This window comes from Artemia sp. Qi Xiang Cuo, chromosome 1 (assembly GCF_049724085.1).
Source record: "Artemia sp. Qi Xiang Cuo chromosome 1, ASM4972408v1, whole genome shotgun sequence".
NCBI classification, from domain to species: Eukaryota; Metazoa; Arthropoda; class Branchiopoda; order Anostraca; family Artemiidae; genus Artemia; species Artemia sp. Qi Xiang Cuo.
The window spans coordinates 6,062,467-6,086,328 of record NC_142794.1 but is presented as its reverse complement, the minus strand read 5'-3'; the positions used below and the strand labels follow the sequence as shown (position 1 = coordinate 6,086,328).

Sequence of the window (23,862 nt, the reverse complement as noted above, 5' to 3'; positions counted from 1 at the left end):
TTGGATTTTGAGCTTCAAGAACAGAGAAAAACATATTTTCTTCCATTGACAACATGTAAGGTTTTCGTATCAAAGTTATCCTTTTAAAAAAAAAAAAAAATTCTGGTGAACATTTTTAATCTTTACAAGAATGTGTTGTTTTTGTAAAGATTGAACCATCGATTTTTCCACATTCCCTAATATAAAAACATTGCTAGTCGATCATTTGGAGAATCTGACAAACCGACTCGTTTTAAGAATTTGAAAAACCTAGTTCCCCGATATTTTCTTGAACTTGACTCAAACTTCTGTCTAGAACAACTCAATTTTAAATCATTTCTTGTGAAAAATAGGTTGACAATGTATATTAAATGACTTTTTTGGGTTAGCGTCCAATAAAAATACAATACGAAACCGATTGTTTTAAGGTGATGTTTTAATAGATGATAGTTAATAATCGATTCTGCATGGAGGACATATGCAAATGTTTGATTCTTATTGGAACAATCACATTCCGAATCTGAAGATACAAAAACAAAGGAAAAAGTTCGCTATTATGGAACTACTTTTATCCTGGTAGGGGGGGGTACAGTCGTGATTTTTTATAACCACAGTTCTATATGATCTATAAATTTGCTCTGTTGGCTTGGTGGGGTCTACTTAATCACAAAATCAGGGAGCTCCAGCCCTTTCTGGTGTTTTCAAATTCTTCTGTATTTGTATTTTTATTTATTTTTGTAAATTCTGGCTATTTTTTAATGCCATGAGTCGCCACAATTGCAAAAAACAGTCAACATTCTTGTATGGTGGGGGGAGGGGTGGATTATTTTCAGTGGCGTAATTTTGTCAATATACCGGGGGGGGCAAAGTTAGAACCATTTTTCCCAAATCAAGTGAAAATGACAGTCAAAACTTAAAATGAGCCATATAGAAACAGCAAAGGTAAATACAGGCCTTATACTAAAGAAAACTGACCCATTTCTATGGATGGTTTAATTATGCAGGCTTATCTTAGCTTTGACAAGATTTTTGGAAGAAACTCAGCTGGAAGGGGGACAAACTGAGGTCTGGAAGAGGTAGTTTCCCTTCCCTAATCCCCCCACCCCCGCTGCGCCATAGCAAATTATATCCCTGATTGTTTTATCGTATACCAAAGTTTCTTTTTAGGTTTTGTGGTTATATAATGGACACCATTTTAGTCAAGGAAAACTTGGATAAAATCCCAACCATGAAGCCAGATAAATTTTGTATGCTCGGTGTAAAGTCTCTATTTGTAGAAATTGGAAATGAGCTTCTGTGGATCGTCATCGCTGAATCTCCTGAATGAATTATTCGTCTTACTTATCATCTTTGTTTGGTTGCACATCCCTGTCCATTTATCTTGTTTTTCCCCTTTCCATGTTTTGATAATTCCCTTGAATCTGAAGAAATACGTACTAATCTTTTAGTTCCTAGTCTAAAACAAATTTACGAAAGGTCTATGGCACTCTTGATTTTACCTAAGAATTATGTGGAGCGGAATGCATTTGAGGCGATTGCATTAGGTTTTCTTTGTCATTCAAAAGGAAAGCTCAACAGAGTAACGGCTGTTTCATTTGTAAATTGCCTGTTTAACCTCGCATGAATTGATTCTCGATCAAAGATCTTCTAAAATTGGAACACGATAATTCCCTTTCGGAAAAGCGACGTTTATGAATCACTTATTTGTCATCTATTGAAATGGTTCGACAATCATTGAAAATCAAATAAAAGTAAAAAAAAAAGACATTTGGGCGATACAGTTGTCAAATCATTCAAAGTTAAACGAAGTTAAAAAACTATTGTTAAAAATCAAAAGAAAATCAAATAAAAGTAAAAAAAAAGACATTTGGGTGATACAGTTGTCAAATCATTCAAAGTTAAACGAAGTTAAAAAACTATTGTTAAAAAAATGTTGCAGCACTCACAGAGGATTAGATGTGAGCAACAAAAGCGAAAATTGGCCAAGAATAGTAAGTAAGTCAGTTTATTTGTAACCCGAAATATAAAAATAAATGTGGAGTAAAAAAGAGAAGAAACAAAATAATCCACAAGGAATAATAAGGAAAACACAACATAAATAAAGTAACAATATCCATAGAATCACTAATCTGGAAAAAATAGGTGGAAGACTTAAGGGGATTTAATCGCCTTATGGGATTTAAGCTTTAATATGAAAGTAAACCTTGTCCAAAATTAACAGTCAGAATATGTGATCCCAAGCTACGAAACTACTGCCTAAATCCTGATTACTGTTTGCAAGTTAGGATTATTAAAAAGAGCTGTGGGCTTAACTCAAGCACTAGAGTTAAAATTTAATTTTTTTTTTGAGGACTTGTTCAATTTGACTTAAATTGAAAAAAATTGTAAATTTTTTTTACAAAATTGTAAAAAAATTGTAAATGTAAAAAATTGTAAAAAAAAAAATTTAATTGTAAAATAATCTTAACTGATTCCAAGCTAAGACATTATTGAACTTGAGCAAACAGTTCTGGGTAATTAACCAAGAGCCAGGATTTTTCTTGTTTGTTTTTCGCTTTATTTTTATTAATTTAAATTTTGCACTGACTCGAGCCAGTCAGAACCTTCCTCGCTCTTGCACGGAGTCAGTGCAAAGCTTGGACTCGGGCCCTACATAACCTCCAATCAATGTCTTTTAATGAATCTGGTTTTGAACCTGGTGAAACATGCCCGTTTTTTATTAAAATGCATGTGCGAAGAATGGGATTGTTATGGGACCGGAACCTGATTTGTCTCTAATCAATTTTGATCTCAATTATGTAATGATAGAATTCAGCAATATTTGGTTCACTGACCCCGCTAGCATAAATTTTGAAAAAGCGCACAAGAACATTCAATTTCCGAACGAATTGAATCGTCCCTTCTATGTGAATTGGCTGGGAAAGCATAAAGCTGATACTGGTCGGATGGGAAAACACAATTCCTGGCTGGGAAGCCTGGGAGACATATTGTTCTTCTTGGATGATAGATTTATCATCATAAAGTAAAAAAATACTCAGTGAAACTTTTTAGATCTCTGGAGTTTGATTCCTGCTGCCACAAAGTTGGGCGACAAGTTGGCTATTTGTCCGTGCAAAAAGACCCATCAACTGAAATTTCGATTAGACGTGCGCCATCGATGGTTCTGGATGATGTTACTACTTTTTTGTGTATTAGAATTACTGTGGGCTCCAATATAAGAAATAATATCTTAGTGACTTCTGGGGAAACCACTGTAGGTACTTACTTGTTATAGCGACCACACTTTGTTCTTGATCTATATGAAACCGGTTTTCTGTGTCCACTCGGAGATAATCAGCTTAGCCTGAGCGAGATAAAATACTATGCAGGTATATTTTAATTAAATATCAAACAGTTCGTGGTAACCGAAACTCCCAGAAAACGGAATTTTGATACCAATAGATAGGCTACATCAAAAGAATCAGATTTTTATGCTAATTTCAAATATATTAGTTTCATCAAGTTTAGTATTACCCATCAAAGGTTACGTGCCTGAGAAAATTAGCCTTAATTTCGAAAAAAGGGGGAACAGCCCCTAAAAGTCATAGAACTGTAATGAAAATCACACCATCAGATTCAGCGTGTCAAAGAATTCTACTATAGAAGTCTCAAGCCCCTATCTGCAGAAAAGTGGAATTTTGTATTTTTTGCCAGAAGAAAGATCACGGATGCGTGTTTAGCCTATTTGTTGTTTTTTTTGTGTTTTTTCCCAGGGGTGATCGTATCGACCCAGTGGTCCTACAATATCGTAGGAAGGCTCAAGTCCGCCCTCCCATGCTCATTTTTTCCCAAAGTCACCCGATCAAAATTTTGAGATAACCGTTTTGCTTAACATGGTCGAAAAATACAATGACTATGTCTTTTTGGATGACTTATTCGTCCACAGTCCCCGGGGGAAGGTCTGCAAGTTATGAACTTTGCCCAATGTTTACATATAGTAATGGTTATTGGGAATTATACAGAAGTGTTTAGGGGGATTTTTTCTGGTAGTTGGGGGGGGGGGGTCGGGTGTTACATGGGAGGATCTTTCCATGGGGGAAGGGACATTGCGCTATGAAGGGGGTGCCGGATTTCCCAGCATTATTTAAAAACGATCAGAAATCAAATAAAAATAGCAATTTTTTCAACTGAAAGTAAGGAGTAACATCAAAACTAAAAACGAACAGAAATTATTACGTATCTTATTAGGCTCGCCCCCTAGTCATGAACTCGCTCTTTACGCTAAAGTTTTTTTTTGTACTTTCATCAGAGCTATTTATTTTAATTAACGGACTTTGGGATTAAGGGGTCATTCTTAAAGAATTGGAACAAAATTTGAACTTTATCGTAAAGAGTGAGGTATTGACTAGGGGGCGAACTCCCTAATATACGTAATAAAGATATACAAATATAGAAGTTCGTTACGTAAGTTACGTCAGAACAGAATTTCGAGAAAGCCATTTAGCCAAAAAAAAAGTAAAATTAATATGCAAATTTCGTTTTAATTATTCATGTACGGTGAGCCGAAATCAAAGCTGCATTAATTCAAAAATGTTCAGAAATTAAATGAAAAAAAACAAGTTTTTTTTTTGTTTTAAAAAATAAAGTTGTGAGACAGAGTCAAACTTCAGCGTATATATATATATATATATATATATATATATATATATATATATATATATATATATATATATATATATATATATATATATATATATATATATATATATATATATATATATATATATATATATATATATAGGCCTATATATATAGTATACATAGTATATATAGTATACATTCTACAATTTACTTGTTTACAAAATCCACATTCTCATTCATTTTCTAGTTAAATTAAAGACTTCAAATTGCTATTGTTTAACAGACTTTTAATCATTTTAATTTTTTCGCCTTTTTTTGATTAATGTATTTTGGCTTGGGAAGGAGGACGTGTCTGAGAGACAAAACACTATTTTGATTATGATTATAATTAGCGCAACCTGTAGCGAAATACTCTTACACGATATTCGAATCGCATGACAGTTTCATCAGCTTCTTCTTGCTCCCTGCACAGGCGCCATTTCTTTTTCCTTTGAACAAACTTATTTGACCAGTTTACTTGCTCGTGTGCCTCGTTTTAGGATAGGTCCATTCGTTTTGATAACAAACTATGGTTTATGTTTATCAGTGAAGTGATTTTTTTTTTCAAAGTTCATAAAGTAGGTTGTGTTCCAGAGAAAACTGTGTTTGTGTTTATAGGTCTATGCCCCATAAGGTTTTGTAATTTGCCCCTTGATCTCTGTTTTTTTTTGTAAAATTTGCCAATTTTTAGTTGAATTAAGGCCCCCCCCCCCAAATGGCCCTTCTTCTAAGATTTAGACTAGTGACAGGTGGATTGGACTAGTACGTAGAGACACTCTTATCCCTTTGAACAATATTCGAACACTTTACCTGCACTGTGCATCTTTTTAGGATTGGTTCGGTCGTTTTGACACAAGATTTATTAGTAAAGTGATTCTTTAGAGTAAGTTTTGTTCTCTAGAAAACTATATGTGTGTTTTGAACAGGCTTTTAGAGTTAAGATAGTTAACTATAGTCCAAGAGGGTTGTTATATTTTTTATTGTGGGCTAACAAAAATTTAGCAATGTAATAAATGACTGAAAAGGAATTATTGATAAATTTTAGTGTGTTTTTTTTTAATTCAGAGAAGTTTGTATATTAAAAGACCCAATTACATAGGATTTTCTATCTTCCATTCAGTTAATTCACTAGTGTAGCCAAGGATAGGGTATGAATCGCTCCTAAATATGAGAGTAAATTTCCCTCTTTTCAAATATAAATTAGTCACTTCTGTCTGTGACTCATTTTTACTATCGGATAATCCTTTTGATCACCCGAAAATCCTTGGAAATTTGGGTCTGGATTAGTTCACTGTTTTTGACATTTTTGGGTTTCGATTATTTTTTGCTCTTTGAATAAACCAAATAAAATTGAATATGTCACGCATATGGCCATATCCAGGATTTGTCCGGGGGTGGGGGGGGGGGGTACAAAAGGATTTTTGTTTGGGGGGGGTACAAAAAACTTCAAATACGCGCTAAAAATATGTTTCTATTCATTTTGTTACCTTTTTACGAATCGGACGAACATTTCGGGGGAGGGGGGGGGGGGTGGGACAAAAATTCCGGATAGGCCTTCGCCACGCATAACAGCTATTAGTTCGGGAAGCAGCCTGGGAAAACCGTTTCTCAAATGGGCCGCAATTCCTCGTAGAAGGAACTCTATACCGTACAGTTCACAATTCCGGTAGGGGAACAGGGGGTGGAACGGCGTTCTAAGTTCATAATGATTTTTATTAATTAGAAAGAGTCATTATAAAAGGCTACAAAATTTCATAAAAGTACCTTGTATTGTTGTAAACGAAGTTTCACACTCGTATTGTAAGAAGTGAAAATTATTATTTATTTAATTAAAATATAAAAAAAAAGTCAAATACTCCGTTCTGCTCTGTATCCGGGGCGGAACAGGGTGGTAGTTGAAACAGTATATCTAACTAAATAAAACTGTTATTTGGCTTTTTATTTATTTTGATTAAGGGAACAGCTCTATTTTAAACATATTCTTTCATCAAATTTATACTGATTATGATTAATTAATTAATTAATCTGATTAATAAAAGTAAAACTATAATTTGACTTTTTTCCATTTTGTTAAGCCAACAAAACTAGTTTAAACATATTCTTTCATGAAATTAATCTCATTCTGAATTAAAAAATTCACATACAAGGATAGCCTCATCGTCCTCGCTATCAATTCCTGCACAGGAATTGTGAGCCCATTTTTTACATATGGAACAGGCAACCCAAAGGATAATAACCCCCCTCAGAGCCCTCAGTGCAAGGGCTGTAAGTTATGCCCTGATGGCATATAAGGTTACATAGAAAGTTGCTGTAGAAATTTTAAAAGGGGCTCATTTGATTGGAAATTGAAATTGCCCTTTTTAATAGTCGAAAGTGAGTGGAGAGAGTGGAGAAAAATATATGTTTTTACTTTTATAATCTTAATAAATCAAATAATGTTAATATTTTGATTACTAAATATCAGTATATTAAACTGACAATGACATTCATTTGTTTTTTCAGTAAAGTGCAAATTTTGTTCTGGCCTTGGGAAGACATAGGGGTTTTGAGCCCAACTTATGTTACGTAATTTCTGCTCGTTTTGAATTTGACTCGTTTATTTATTGTAATTTCTATTCGTTTTGGGTTTCATTTATTTATCGATGCTGATTTGTGGTAATTTCACGCTTGTTAGATTATTTGATTTTATTTTTGCTCATTTTCGTTTAATGGAGTTCTTTACTTTTATTTGAATAACTTATTTTGTGGAATTTTTTTTTTTGAATTAATTTTAATAAGCAAAGAAATTTCTATCTGCAACACCTCAAAGATACCTATGATAATATACCTATGGATTAAAGTTATTAATTGAAATGAGGGTTGATAGTTTGCCACTTGGCCAAAAAAGAAAGTTTATCGGGAGGGAAAGGTCAAAGGCTGGTCCTTATTTTTGACCTATGGTGGTATAAATGAGAGTGTATATCCCTTGATGTGTGAATGGGAGGAACGAAGTAATTGGAGATTTGAAGTGTTTGGTAGGGTCGAGTTTGAGTGGTTGGCGAGAGTACGGGCGATTGAGTGTTTTGTGGGGGTCAGAAGTTTCGCACGATTTCTTTGTCTCGTGCTGAATCATAGAGCTAGATTTCTGTAGGATTATATTAGGATTTGTGCAATTGTTCTGTTTTTTATATTTTTGCCATGGCCTATGGGCTCTGAGCGCAAATAAAATATATTCTATTCTATACCCCTTTAGCTTTTTATGTGACAAAAAATGTTTTTTTTTTTGGGGGGGGGGTAAAAGATGTACGAAGAAAAATTTATATTTAAAACTCCATTTTAACAAAAAATCATAATAAATTCTTCAGTTTCTTTGCCTAATTTAGAAAAAAGATCTTTTGCAAGGTTTATTAGGTACATTTTTTAAACCTACCAACGAACAGAAAATATTCTTTCGCAGTTAATGCAACAATGCGAAATAGGTTCAAATAAACTGACTCGTTACATTTCCCTATATGCATAGGATTCTTAAAAACTAGCGCTTTACTGAAAACTAAGCTTGCTTGAGTTTTTAGAGAAAAAGCTGTACACTAAAATTTATTGAGTCCGTGGCCGGCGAAAGACTCTTGAAAACCATATTAATTAGCCATTTACTTTCTGCAAGCTGCTTGACGACTTTTCTTCTCCTAGCCCTGTTTTGTCACGTAGGTTTTGTGTTTTCAGTAAAGCACTAGTTTTTCAGAATTCTACGAATAAAAGAAAATATCAAGAGTCGGTTTATTCGAACACGTTTTCGCATCCGATTTTTATAAGATCTTTTTATCCGATTTCTTATAAGTTTACGTTCTCTGGGGTTAGGACAAACTAAAAAAAAATAATTAAATAAATTTAAAGAATGAGATTTAAATAAACTTACAAATTAATTTATTAATAGAGGAGTCGAGGTTCTCTTGAAGAGGTTTCAGTTTCCGAAGCTATTCTTCCTATATCTACCCCAGCTTCTACTCGTGCCTCATTTAATATGCAGGCTTTTGAAGTTGAACAACAAAATATGTCCTCTTTATTCGATTTTCGTTTTTTTTTTTTTTTATGAACCCTAGACAAAAAAAAGAAGGGAAAACTGACTTCAATAAGGAGAATGCAATCGCGGAAAATTTCTTCTCAAAATATTTTTTATGTCGTCTAGTCTTTCTATGAGCACTAGCCTACTTTTCTTATTTTCACTGTATCTATCAATATAAACAAAATATGCTATCAAACCTTTAAAAATAACAGTTACGAGGATATGACAGACTGTATTAATTCTCCAGTAGATTTTTTCCCCTTGTTCTGTTTAAGTGCCTTGGAACTTTGATATTTTAGTATGATGTACTTTGGCACTAATCCCCATCAACTGTGAGGGGTTATCTGCTACGATGATTTATGTCTTTAGCAAAGGGGTGAAGGTGGACCTGAGGCAGAGATGCGGGCTTTCAGTGACTAGGGGTCTGAATGTAAGGAACCATGGGTAGAGGCGATCTTGAAGATACAAAGTCGCACTTGTACTTGGAGACAGACCAGGCGCGGATGCCTCACTGGCATCTAGAAGACTCCGTATGGTTGACTGTTTTTTGCCGCGATCTTGCACCAGCTCTTCAGAAAATTGGAGCCAGCAGCTCTGCCACTTTCTGCCAGACTTTCGGTATCCGCTGTTCGGGTCGAAGTCGTTTTTGACTGTTGTCCACTAATTCTTCTGTTGACCGCCAGGTCGCCTGCGCGAATCTGATAAAGGAGAATCTAGAAGCACTTGCTTGATGATGCGGTCATTGGATCTTCTCAGGACATGGCCAAACAAGCACAGTCTTCTCTGTTTGACAATCGTGAGTTGGGCTAGATATTATAGCTGCTTTGGCGCACATCAACATTTGATATTCTGTCGGAGTATTTACAATTCAGGATTTTACGCAGGCAGCGGTGGTGAAAGACTTTCACATCGTGGAAATGAAGCGCCTCCTGTGGCCAAATATCAACTGCGTCGGAGAGGCAATCAGATGGGCAATTTCTAATCAGTGATATCTTGTTGATTTTTACTTGATATGCAGTTACCAAGCAGTTGAATGGGATTTGTTTGTATCAATTTAAAAAAAAAAATCCGCAAAACAAGTTCTTCAAAGAAACGTAAAGATCTCCATTAAACCAAAAATAAGCAGAAATAAAATCAAATAATCTACCAAGCGTGAAACTACCACAATTCACAATCAATAGATAAATCAAATCCAAAACAAGCAGAAATTATAATAAATAACAGAGTCAAACTCAAAACAAGTTGAAATTAACATGAGTAGGGCTGACAACCCCCATGCCTTCTCAAGACCAGAACGTAGTTTGCAACTTTGTTGAAAACAAAGTACATTTTAAATGTTTTCACTTTTAACTTTGATAAATCAAAAATTATTAAAACTTTAAGGCAGTGGTTCTCAAACTTATTGAGACACTCTACCCCTTTTTAACCACAAAACATTTTAGGTACCCTTTCTAAGTTACTGGTACTAAGTGAACTATAGCTAAAATATAAATAAAATTGCCGGTCTTAGAGTTAAAGGGTGTGTTACTTTTTCGTTGGCCGACCGCGTACCCTCTAAAAATTTGTGCATACCCCCAAGGGCTACAAGTGTCACAGTTTGAGAACCACTTCGTTAAGGAATAAATATAATTATATGTATATTAAACTGACAATCTACGTTTATTTGTTTGTTTTTTTTTGTTTTTTTTTTGTGAAGTGTAAATTATTTTCTGGTCTCGAGAAGGCATGGGGCTTGTCAGCCCTATTCATGCTAATTTCTGCTCGTTTTAAGCTGTGGAGGAGGAAATCCCCCTTATATACATAATAATTTCTGCTCGTTTGAAGGTTTAATGTTGCTCCTTACTTTCAGTTGAAAAAAACCGTTTTTTTTTATTTAAAATCTGATTGATTTTTAAATATTGCCAGTAAATCTAGTTGCTATAAGGAAAATCCCCTTCCCCCAAGAAAAATTTATCCGTGGAAAGATCCTCCCAAGTACTCCCCTGCCAGAAACCCCAATTCCCCGCCTGAATAATCCCACCCCTCCCCTCCCGAAAAATCTATGTATACTTCCCAAAAACCAACACTATATTCAAACAATGGACAAAGTTCATAGCTTGAAGCCCTTCTCCTGAGGACTGTGGGGGTCAAGTCATCCTCAAAGACATAATTATTGGATTTTTCGACTATGCTCAAGAAAATGGCTATCTCAAAATTTTGATTGGGCGATTTTTGGGCGAAAAGGGGCGTGGGAGGGTGCTATTCGCCCTCCAATATTTTTGGTCACTTTAAAAGGGCACTAAAACTTTTGATCTCCGATCATATGAACCCTCTCCCCATCTTACAGGATCGCTTGTTCGATGCGATCACACTAAAAAAAAACAACGAAAAAACACATAAACACACACCCGTGATCTTTCTTCTGGCCAAAAACGCTAAATTCCACATTTTTGTACATAGCAGCTTGAACCCTTCACAGTAGGGTTCCCTGAGACGTGGAGTCTGATGGTGTGATTTTCATTAAGATCACTTGGTGTTTTGGTGGTGTTTCCCCCCTTTTTAAAAAAAATGGACAAATTTTCTCAGGCTTGTAATTTTTGATGAACTACATTAAGCTTGATCAGTTTTATATATTTTTAATAAGCATCAAAATTCGATTCTTTTGATATATCTATTGTTATAAAGACTCTGTTTCTTTTGGTTTCAGTTACTATTGAGCCGCATCGCTCCTTCCTTACAGTTTGTTACCACGAACTGTTTGTATACTTGTAAAATTAAAGGGTTTGCTTAACATCTTGTACCGAGTAAGAAATAATAGTAAGGCCATATTAATCGACAAAATTAGGTCTTTTTAAATTACCATGGGCAGTGAAAATCAAATCCGATTGTTTGAGTTGATTCAATGCAAACTTGCACAACAATATATATATATCTTGGACAAATAGTAAAAATCGTAGAAGCAGGTACCAAATCTATAAAAAAAAAAAAAAAAAAAAAAAAAAAAAAAACATGGACTGAAAATCTGCTAAAAAAAAATGTGGAACCACAAAAACTTAAGGATTTGTAGCTTTATAGTTCTCTTTGGGAATTAAAGACGAAAAGTGGTATGAGGTTTAAATGATTAGTTTTTGTTAGTTATTTTCATGGTTGTCTATAATGTTGAACATATACCATAGAAACTTGAAAAAAAATTTAAAACCTAAAGAAAATTCTTACAAAATATACGTTTTGCAGATATGAATGGATCCAAGATGGGTCCATGGACCAACCAAAAACGTCTTAATTTTAATAGTCTGGGTACTTTAAAACACGTGGCTATATATAGATAGGTGTCTATTCCCAAAATAGTGTGTCCATGCCATGGAAGTCATTATTTTCTTCGAAAAAAAGTTATCCCTTGTTTTGTATTTAATAGGAAAGTTTGTTTTCCCACAGTTTATTTTTATATCTGTATATTTGTTTACATAATTTTCTTTTGTGTTTCTGGTCTCTAAAGTCCATTTGTTTATGCTATTAGCTTTGCCATTTGGTTTTATTGAAAATCCTCTGTTATTTTGTTTTCTTACTTTTTTTAATTTTTTGATTGTCAAAAATGTTATAAACATAAATTTCATTCAAAGCTTTAATTTTACCACGCTATTTTACGGCCAATTGAATAATATGATCTCGAAAGGCTAAATGAGTCATCGCAAAAGCTTGACTTTGTAAATATTACCTTACCTTAGACCTTAGTTTCTCCAGGGCCAGGTGTGGCACATAGGGCGTCTACAAAGCCTCGCAAGACGTCTCGGAGTGGAGCTGCTGCAGTGACGTCCTCAAATTGCGGTCAGAGTGACAGCTCTGCTGTCCTCAGTTCTCGGTCGAACTGTCGTCTCAAGGTATATTCCGGTCGACCTCTTCTACGCCTCCCCTCTGGGCGCCACTCGTATACGGTTCTTGGAAGTCGGTCCTCAGGCATTCGAAGGACGTAATCAAGGTAGGTCCATCTCCTTCGCTTCAGGAAATCGGTAATAAGAGGCTGAACTGTTCGTTGACGAACTTCTATATTCGTGACCTTCTCCTGCCACGGTATGTTCAGGAGTCTTCTAAGGCACATATTCTCAAACGCTTGGACACGCTTTTCCAGCTGTATATTTAGTTTCCAGCACTCGCTACCGTAAACGAGAATGGACGTCACATTGCTGTTTGGAAGACGTAGTTTTAAGCATCGTGAATATTTACTACTAACCCAAATTGGTTTCAGTTTGTTGAAAGCTCGAGTTGCTTGTCCTATTCTCCTTTTTATTTCTTTCATGATTTCACCATCATGTTCAATCCAACTCCCGAGATATCTGAATTCCTGGACTTGTTGAGTATCATTATCCTTGCATCTCAGCCTCAGCGGTGAGTTAGATTTGGCCATACTCTTTGACTTATCCACGTTTACGGTCAGTCCCACTTTCTTGGCCCTATCAGTTATAGTGTCAAGTAGCAGCTGCAGTCGTAGTTTCGCCTCATCTAGGAGGACTACGTCATCTGCGAAGCCGAGATCTGAGATCTGACTGCTGCTAATCATTACTTCAGAACCTGATGACTGCCGTAGAACGTAATCCATTATGATTACAAACAGAAAGGGAGATAGAACGCATCCCTGTTTAACACCAGACATCCTGAAGAACCGCGTCTCCCCGTTTCCGGTTCAAACACAGCATTCACTATCTTCATAGAGGGCTATTATCATTTTAACTAGTTTTTCAGGTACTCTATAATACTTTAAGATTTTCCATAAAATATCTCGGTCAATAGAGTCAAACACTTTTTCAAAATCAATGAACAGTAGGTAGAACTTTGTGTTCCATTCTTTAAACTCCTCCACCATTAGTCTGAGGATGAAAATTAGATCGGAACAGGATCTACCAGGCTGGAATCCATGCTGCTCTTCTCTGAGGTGCGAGTCAAGGGCTGCTCTTAAGCAATGCAGTATGACTGTGGCTAATAGTTTACTAGGAACCGACGTTTATATTGATACCTCTCCAATTGCCATATATTAGGGCTTCTCCCTTCTTGAAGAGTCTAACTAAAATTCCTCTAGTCCAGTCGACTGGGATCTTCTCGCTATTCCAGATTCTCACTAGAAGGGTGGTCCATATAGTAATACAGAATCGAAGGGATACCTTTATTATTTCTGCTGTGATTCCATTGACTCCTGGTGCACTCCCATTTTTTAGCTTTTTTGTTGCTATTATTACTTCATCGGTGCTAGGAGGGTCAGCACTTACGTCAATTTGTAAAAACGGTGTGTCAGGTACTATTTTTTCGGTCGTTAAGTCGGGGTCAAGATTTTCTCGAAATGAGACGCCCATCTTTCATCAACTTTCTGGGGGTCAGAGACTAGCTCTCCATTCTCGTCTTTTATCAAAGACGACCGGTTTGCTTTCTTACCGACTATCTCATTTGTCAAACGATATACCGTTTTCGATTCCCCTTTTTTGGCAGCATCTTCAGCACATGCCGCTTTCTCCTCAATCATTTTTCTCTTGTGTTTTCTTGCACTTCTCTTGACAGCTTTATCTTTCTCATTATAGCGGAGCTGTAAGTGTTCTTTCTGTTCAGGGCTCGATGAACTCAGGATAGCTGTTTTGGTATCCTCTCGTTTCTTTATGTATCCCCAGGTGCTATCAGATATCCACTCTTCTTTCTTTCTTTTCTTGAATCCGATTGTTGTCTCGGCCACCTCATTGTACGTTTTCTCGATTGAGGCCCAGATACGTTGCACGTTTGTGACATCGTCAAGTGTGTTTAAGGCTTCGAATTTCTTTTGCAGAGATATGCAGAAACCTCTGCGTGTATATCGATCCTTCAATTTGTAGCTGTCAAATTGTTTGGAAACCTTCTTGGCTTTCTGTTTCTGAGCTTTTAGCTTAACTCGCATTTCAGCTAATTTGTAAATATTAATAACTCTATAAATAAAGTTATAAATTGAAAGTTAGTAATCAGGTAACTATATATGAGCTAGATAAAGCCCTAGATAAATTAAATTAGATATTAATCGAACAGTAAATTAATAAATATAAGATAATAATAACTAATAAATACAAACATTATAGTAAATAACTAAATAAATTTATAAAATATAAGCACATTATTCTTGACTTTGAACTGTCAAGATCTTTGTTGAGGAGTGAAATCATCAGATAGACTTTCCTCTTGACATTATACCTTCTTTTGAAGAGTTCAGACAAATATTGTAAATCAATCGCGGAGACTGAATATTGTATTATGTATATTTATTGTGTAGAATATTGTTCTGTATTGACTATGTCGTCATCTCATAATGTTTTTTGAAATCAAAGTTCCAAACATACCATTCCTATATGTTGCAGTCGATAAGAGACGTTTTCAACATGATCTGAAAATAGCGGGGGGGGGGGACAGCCCAATCCGAGAATTTTCGTTCATTTTGTCTTTAGAAACTGCTCATAATTTATCTTTAAAAAAATTTCTTAGTCATTCACAGTAAGATTTTGCTAACTCCAAAATTAGGCTAACACTAAATTCACAATTGAGGTTTTACTAATACCGAGATTTAGCAGCCGCTAATTTGAGCCTATCAGATTTTTTCAGCGAATTAGTTTTTTTCTGGGGAAAATCTGATTGGTTACAATTCTTGCTACTAAATTTCGGAATCAGTAAACGATTATTGTGAATGAGCCTTAATTTGAGCCAATCAGATTTATATCAGAATTTTCTAATTGTTTAAAAGACCCTATATAAAATTCTTAGTGGCTCAAATTAGCGCTAGCTACTTGACGTTTTATTGACGTCTGTTTATTGAGAAATTTATTGATTTTTGGAAAAGTTGCAGAAAAAAAGTGCATTACTCAGCTTGAAACTATCACATTAAAATGTGAAATGTTTTGCATAAACTTTTTTTGTTTAGCCTCTCAATCAATTATTGATTAGAAACTATTAATTATTTCTATTTTCAATTATTATGTATACTGAGTTAAATACTTATTATGTACTTTATTATGCACATTATAAATATAATTACTATATATAGTCAACTAAGATTTCTTTAAAACAATTTACTGATCATCTTTCAGATATCAATATAAAGATAGAATTAGAATCGACTTTACCTACACGCAGCTAGGAAGATTCTAATTGTTTAAAAGACCCTATATAAAATTCTTAGTGGCTCAAATTAGCGCTAGCTAAATATCGGTATTAGTAGAAATGTTATTGTGAATGGGCCTTTAAAAGAAGGTGAAAAAGCATGAAGAAACACCTCTCCATCACCCCTTGGCTTTAGCGTTGCAATTATCTTTGCCATTTTTAAGTTTTGAAGAAATGATAGATACACTATTTTGTGACAAGTGAGTGGAATTCTTTTAAGAAATAATAATTTATTATTTTCTATATAATATTATTCTACATAATTTATTTTCAGGGTGCATACAATTCTGTATAAAATGAGGTAGCTAATATGTGAAGGGAACCAAACTTTTCCAGGCGATGGGATTTGTCGTCCATCTTGAAAAGGGAGTAGATTTTTTATTTATGAAACGGAAAATGCATTCGGGCCAAGAAAGTTCAAGCTCAAAACAGTTTAACGAAGCCGGGCTAGAAACTGATGTGGCTCCTGTAGAGGGAAGTGAGGACCTGATTTTAGTCCTGAGAGCTCTGCGGAGGCTTAGTGGTGAATTGAGGAAGATTAACGTTTCCTTAACCAATCAAATCTACAGTCTAAGGGAAACTGTTCATGACTACTCTCAAAGAGTGAGCGAGGATTTTAGGACCATGGAAAAAAGACTGAGACAAGGACTTTTGATGGAATTAGAACGGATTGAACGAGAACTGTCAAGAATAAGATGTAGGCTTGAACCGTTCGACATGGGACAAAATTCTTTGTCAAAACCAATAAAGTTAATTACAAGAAGGTCCAAATCAGAACCGTCATCACCTTGTAGAACTGAGGCCATAAACCTAAAAACTTTTTCACCTCCTTCCCCTCAAATAAAAACGCCAATACCCTCAACTAGTACAGCTGTGATACTACAAGCCTATTCATTGTCAGCTAAAAGAAACTCTGATAAACTGCCAGGGGTTGCTGATCCGAAGAAACGGTCACGATCAGAAGAAAGGTGTAAAAAGAAAGAATCAAAAAAAGATAAAATGGGAAGATCACGTTCCATGGAGGCATCTGTTGGCGATGATCTTCTGCATAAATCACCTTCGTATTCCCATAACCAAAGTGCTTCTAGTAGAGAACGATTAAGTTCTAGAAACTCGTCTTGTGATGATGTGGTGAAAGAGGATAAACCATCGAGTAATAATGACCCTCCCTTGTATTTGTTGCCTTATGAAACTGTAGAAGAACTAGCCGTTGCAATAGATCATATTGTATCATCTGGCTTAGGGATAAGATTGATTGTCTCCGCACCACCCGTGAGATTGAAATCGAAAGAGGACTTAGGATCTAGCAATGATAACTTGAAGGTTGCTGCCCTCTCCCATCGTGCGGATTTCTATCACCGATATTGTAAGCAGATTTATGTTTCAATATTTTTGTTTTGTCGCTATGGGTTTGATTTTGTCATGCTTTTTGTTGTTTGTTCCCAATCTAAGGTTTTGTTTGTGTTGCTCCTTTTTTTGTTTTATTTGATCTGTTTCACCTGTCTTTTTGTTTCGATCCAGTTTTTTGTCAACAGCTTAAGGGGTAGTTGGAGAAATTTCTGGAATTTTATATGATGTTGAAAATTACTGCTTCATAGTATCACTTCTTGTCGTTTAGGAAAAGAGAACTAAATAGGTTTCTGTGTCTGTTGAAAATGTTAACCTATCCAGATCGTTTTTTTTTTTACACCGGAAAACAAACAACTTCTTACAGCTGTGAAACGGGAACCGCTTTCTCTAAAAGCTAGGAATCAGCTGATTTGTCAAGAGACAAACGGCATTTTGAAGCTCCTCCTATGTATGCTGAAGTCTTTCAACCTTAGGGACGTCTAATTTCAGTCAGCAGACGATCTATACAAAATATTAGTAAGGGTAAAAAAAAAGTTTTTTTTGTTCATTTTGATGGTAACGCGGACCCTTCCAAATAATGGGCCCGATTGGGTCCAATCGTACTTTATCTGGTACTGCCTGTGCATTTGTCTTTGGGAATGAACAAATGGGAAACATTGAACGAACTAGTTCTGATTATTTATTTTATCTTTCCAACGTGGCAATACTGATAAAAATGTGGTACGACCCTAAAAACATAATCATGAAACAACAAAATAATTAATCTTAGAAAAATTATATTTTTCGGTCTGAATATGCCTAATGGGTCCACTGGTTGATTTTCCTTTTGTTTGTTTTTAAATAATAAATTGAGCTACTAATTTTTTCCTAATATTATAGTATACTCAATATTACCAATATTTATTTATAAAGGAAGGATATAAACCGAATTTTTACCCAACAGAAAACCGAACACTGGATTAATTACTAAGATGTTCATTATTTGTACGAGACGTGCACAGGGGAGCGGAGATAGAGGGCAAGCTTTTTAACGTTTATGTATATGCAAGGTATCTTATATGGGTAGATATATAAGCATACAGCAAAGATAAATATAAGTAGGTTTTTAACAGGAAAAGGTGGTAGGCTAATTATATATTATAGCGACCCCATTCAAGAAGTGAAGTTAGGTTAATCCTAATGAAATGTACCTTAATATGAAAAAATATAATATTTTAGTAACGAAATTATGGAAACTACAATAAAGAATTATGGAAAGCAGGCCGCCCAGAACGCGTTATATTAAATACCTAACCAAAATACCAACTCTATATGTTAAATATCTAATTAAAATATACCTATATAGTTGTTTATCTCACAATGCCTAAGCTAATTGTCTCCAAATGCAGACAGACAAACAGGTTTTACGCAGACAGATCAAATCAAACTTCTTGAGTGTGGTCGCTATAATATATAAGTACCGAAAACATTTTATGTCAAGGGAGTGTTTAATATTTGATGATTCCTCCCCCCATGTCGAATCCGCTTTACTGAACTATCAAAAAATCATCAACATTCTCAGTGCCCAGATACGCACTCTATTGCCAATTAAAGATAAATACATAATTGGATTCCACAGACTTGATTTATCAGAATTGATAAGAGTGATTTGATAAAAGAAAAAGTCAACATGTGAGCTGTTCAGTTGCCAAATCCACTAGCTATACAAAATAAAGAACACAGAAAAGAGATTCGGAAGTTATACAACTGTTTTAGAAATTAAAACGCAGTAATAACCTAATAATTAGGATCTTTTGTTTGGTTATGTGTCGATTGCTGAAAATAGGTTTCGTCAAAATTTTAGAAAATAAATTGTCAAAGTGGCCATAACAAGAAGCTTAATTCAATAGCCTAAATGTGTTTCTCTCTTTGAAGTATCAATCCTTATTTTTATGGAACTTCCTTGTGAACGTATAAAGTTAAGTAAGGGAGCTGGGAGGCATAAATAAAATATTAAGGGAACTGGGAGGGCAAACCTGTTTTCCCAAAATCGCGACCTAGCTAGATCATTTTTTTATACCCCAAGAAATGGTAGCATACAATTTTCAGAAGAAAAATCGTATTGCAGTTTCTGAATAAAAATTACAGATATATAGCCTAATTATTGCTCGTTTAATTATACATGAATAGGGTGATTGGGCAAGAGAGAAAAGGGTCATCAGAATTATTCCTCTCTAAAAGCCTCTATCTATAGTCACATTGACATGAAGAAGCGGGCTTATTGAGCTTGATTGTATAACTTTGTGAAAGCTAGAGTCACTGCAAGGTTGGTACAAAACTTTCTAAATTAATTTACCACAATTAGAGGGACCACTTGTTGGACCCATGTGATAGAAATGAGGCTATATATTTACGCTCGAAAAGAAACTCTAAGCAAATAAAGAATGAAATAATGACTTTGATTCTTTCCTTGTATTTTCTAAACATCTTCGAAAAAATCTGCGGAAACCTGAAGTAGAATGAATGTTTCGAGAACTTCTTTCGACAAGTTATATCTTCTCTTTCCCTTTGGAAGACCAAAAATATACTATAGTCTTGGAGGGGGGGAATTAAAACTTTTTGGGTGAAAATAGTTTCCTTTCGAAATACCCCCCTTCCTTCCCCCTCCTTCAAAATTTTTTCTGGTTGGTTTTTGTTCTAATCCTGCCAGTTATCTTGATTGTTGCAACTCACGCGCCATTTGTACTATGTTTGTTGCGGTCTACGCTTATTTGGATAACTGATCCTCGGATAACCAATCCTTTGAGGAAGGTCTTACGCCCTTTTAACGTTGTTTTTTCCCTGTGAAAGTTTTGTATTTTTCTCTCACCAACAAGGCCATATCTAGGAGGGGGTTAGGGGGGTTTGAACCCCCGGCCCTCCAAAATATTTGTTCGACTCATAAAAACGTAACAAAAATGCAAATACATTTTGATGGATTTTTAAAAGTTCTTTGTGTTCCCCTTCCGAGCAAAAACCCTGGGTACGGCGTTACTCACTAATAAAGTGATTTAATGGGAAAACCATGATCAACCGGCTGTCAAGAAAAATAAACAAGATAATATAACATAGTAAATAACAAAACTAAATTGTGTCGTAGACTGTACAAAAGTAGCCTATGCTGTTGTTCGAATATTCTCTTTTCCCCGTAAGGTATTAAAGACTATACTTTCCCTCCATCGTTCCTCCTTGTGGCCACGCCCACTATTCTATTAGTAAATAGGCTGGCCCTATTTACAGCCTTGTCCCGCTTCTATTTTATTTGTTGATCTGCTAAGTGGGTCTATTCATCTTTATATGAGACAAGATGTTGTTATGGTTTCAACTGGCTGGAAATTTACTTCTTATAAAGAAATCTCCAGGGTCAACGTATTAGATGTCAACCAAATTATTCTTGACTAGTTAAGATTCTGAAATAGATTAACATTCTTGTTTTGGAGCTTTTTTCTTAAATAAGGTACAAAAGAAACTTATATAAGGTTCTTAAGAAACTGTTTTCTTAAGAAACAGTTGTCAGCCGTTTTTTGGTATTAACCCACCACAAGCTTGAAGTATCTTTTGATGGCTCCTTTAGACTCCCCAAGCTTAATAATCAACTGGTCAGCTGCTGTTCAGGGATAGTTTTATTTTGTTCTTCAAAAAAGTGAAAAATGACTGCCCCATTAAGTAAGTATATAGATATACGATACCGTTGTTTATTTTCACCGAACCTACATTCACTGGAGGAGTTCCCTGCTAAGGGACGACACCGGAAAAAAAGACACATCAGTGCCGTCGCCATTTTCGTGGGGTTTCAGTTTGTTAACACAAAATTTTATATTGATGTACTTTAAAGTAGTGTCATAGGTCCCTTCGTGTTCCAAAGGTCTTTCAGTTCCCCTAAAAAAGATAAACATACTCGTTTCAATTCTTGGCTTTAATATTTAGCTGAAATCAAAACTGATAAAAGTTTCTTATTCTGACTTAGAATAGGTCTATTTAGTAGCAGGCTTTAATTCCATAAATACTTATTGGAATCTTCATTTTTAGGCTTTTAGAGCTTTCCTTTCCAGAATCTAATGTGTTTTCTGGCAAGTTACTTGGCTTAAAAGAATGGGAGGCTGTTTGAGTTACTTAAAGTTCGATTTAGTCAATCACGCGGATCAATATATGTACATTGAGCAAGGCAAATATCCATCGTAAATTTAACCTAGCGAATGTCCCCTTGTCGCTTTCTGTCCTGTGCATCTATTGAAAGCTAAGTTTCCATTTCGCTTACTAAACACTTTCCTTTTTGGCAAGTTTCCATCTTCTCCAGTGTCTTAGAAAGACTAACGTAATTAGGTGGTCATGCTACTTAAGCAAGAAAACTGTGGCAGTTCAAGTTGGTTGTGTTTCTGATCTGGTAATTATTTCATTGGATCTTTAAATATAGAACTGAAGATTATTATTCTTAACTAGCAAAAAGTTTACTGGTACCTGTTTAGAATCCGGTAAGTACGCGAGAAGTGAATTTTCATTAATGGTAATGAAATAGAACACAATCGGATGAAAATATAATAGTTCATAAAAAAATTGGGCTATATATTTGCACATTAGGGAGGGGTTGGGGATAAAGCATAGCACATATTAAATACGTAACCTAACCTAACCCAACCTAGATATCTTTTTTTGCCCCTTCAACTCCAAAAAACTAAAGTTTAAATCTTTGTCACGGAGTGAGCAACACCTCACAAGGCAGAGAAAACCTGTTTTTGATGTAACTCGGTCTTTTTCAATGCGGGTTTTATCGCATACTTACCGATTCTACACAAGTTCCGGTTTAAGTTTTTTCAACTGAAAGTAAGGAGCAACATTAAAAATTAAAACGAACAGAAATTATTATGTATATGAGGGGGTTTGCCCCCTTGTCGTTACCTCGCTCTTTACGCTAAAGTTCGAATTTTTTTCGAATCACAAATCCCTGAATCACAAAGGCCGTTTATTAAGAATAGATAGCTCTTTTGAAAGTACTAAAAAAAACTTCAGCGTAAAGAGTGAGGTATTGACTAGGGGGCGAACCCCCTCATACACGTAATAATGTCTGTTCGTTTTAAGTTTTAAGGTTGCTCCTTACTTTCAGTTGAAAAAAATTGTTTTTTTATTTAATTTCTGATCGTTTTTTTAAATAATGCTGGGAAATCTGGCGCCCCCTTCATAGAAATGTTCCTTCCCCCAAGGAATCATCCTCCATGGAAAGATCCTCACGTAAAAGATCACGGAAAGATCACGTAACTTCCTCCTCCGACCCCCTCCCACCCAGAAAAAATCCCTCCTGAAAACGTCTGTATACTTCCCAATAACAAATACTATATGTAAATAATGGACAAAGTTCATAACTTGCAGCCATTCCCCCTGGGGATTGCGGGGAATTAAGTCGTCCTCAAAGACACAATTATTATGCTTTTCGACTATGCTGAACAAAATGGCTATCTCAAAATTTTGATTGGGTGACTTTGGGGAAAAATGAGCATGGGAGGGGGCCAAGTTGCTCTCCAATTTTTTGGTCACTTAAAAAGGACACTAGAACTTTTAATTTCAGTTTGAATGAGCCCTCTCATGATATTCTAGGACTACTGGATCGGTACAATCACCCCTGACAAAAACAACAAAGAAACACGCATCCGTGTTCTTTCTTCTGGCAAAAAAATACAAAATTTCACATTTTTGCAGATAGGAGCTTCAAACATCTACAGCAGGGTTTTCTGTTACGCTGTTAAATGTTTATAATGTGGTGGTAATATTGTCTCTATGTCTTGAACGCCAGCATAAGGGAAATGGGGTCTAGCAGTGTAAAGAGTTGTGCGCAAAAAGATACTACCCAACGTACTAAGACAGCTCTCTGACTAATTTGATCCAAATTTATGGCAGTCCAGCCATCTTTACCAAATTATCGTACGAAAGAATAATAATGATTTATAGTGTTTTGATTCTAGTCAACAGTCACATTTCATTCCTCTGGTCAAACAGTTCGTTTAAGGGATTACAACGCACAATCTATTAGACATATCTTCTGCTTCTTTTGGGGCGTTAAACAGCATTTGGAACGAGCCTTTCATTGGTAGCACAGCAAAAGATTGATGTCTTTTCTGGTAAATCAATTCTAGTTTACGTTTTTCAGTCTATGACCTCTTACTCTAGCTTCCCGTATTCCCCCGACATCTTCTAGACTAAGCACCTCGAAAATTGAAGAGTTCAAATGTTCTTTTTGTGTCAATAATAAAGGACTGCTAGCTCTTTCTGCTCAGTCCTTACTTTGGATTCAAGCTACTCAGTGCGTAGCCTTTTCTATTGTGTTTCTGCAGTACTCCAGGAAAAGCTGACTTTTTGTTAGAAAAAATTTCCAGTCTCACATGAGGAGTCGCTTATGTGTTTTTTTTTTGTTTTTTTGCCTTTTGTCCCATGGATGGAAGAATCCATGTAAGTTCCGATGGAGTGATCTGGATCAGAGTGGCCAGATGGGGTGCATTTGCGCCATTTTGGCACTTTTTTGAGGCGTTTGCGCATGAATTTTTTCAAATCAGTACATTTTTTGGGGAGGTGGGAAATCTTTCATTCGGCGCATTGTCACTAGAAAAATGGAGCTTTCGGCGCATTTTCACTTTTATAGTGGCGCAACTTTAAACCAAATATCCGGCAATACTGGTCTGGATCAGTTCTTC

The 23,862-nt window shown here is 35.5% G+C and overlaps 1 protein-coding gene across 1 annotated transcript in view; it reads left to right on the top strand.

Moving 5' to 3' along the window:
* Positions 1 to 23,862, top strand: part of LOC148955957 (uncharacterized) — a 197,263-nt gene that overhangs the window by 67,435 nt on the left and 105,966 nt on the right. The window contains exon 4 of the mRNA XM_089085956.1: positions 16,089 to 17,271. Coding sequence (XP_088942082.1) covers positions 16,154 to 17,271 — 1,118 coding nt within the window. The 5' untranslated portion in view covers positions 16,089 to 16,153. The remainder of the gene's footprint in view (positions 1 to 16,088; positions 17,272 to 23,862) is intronic.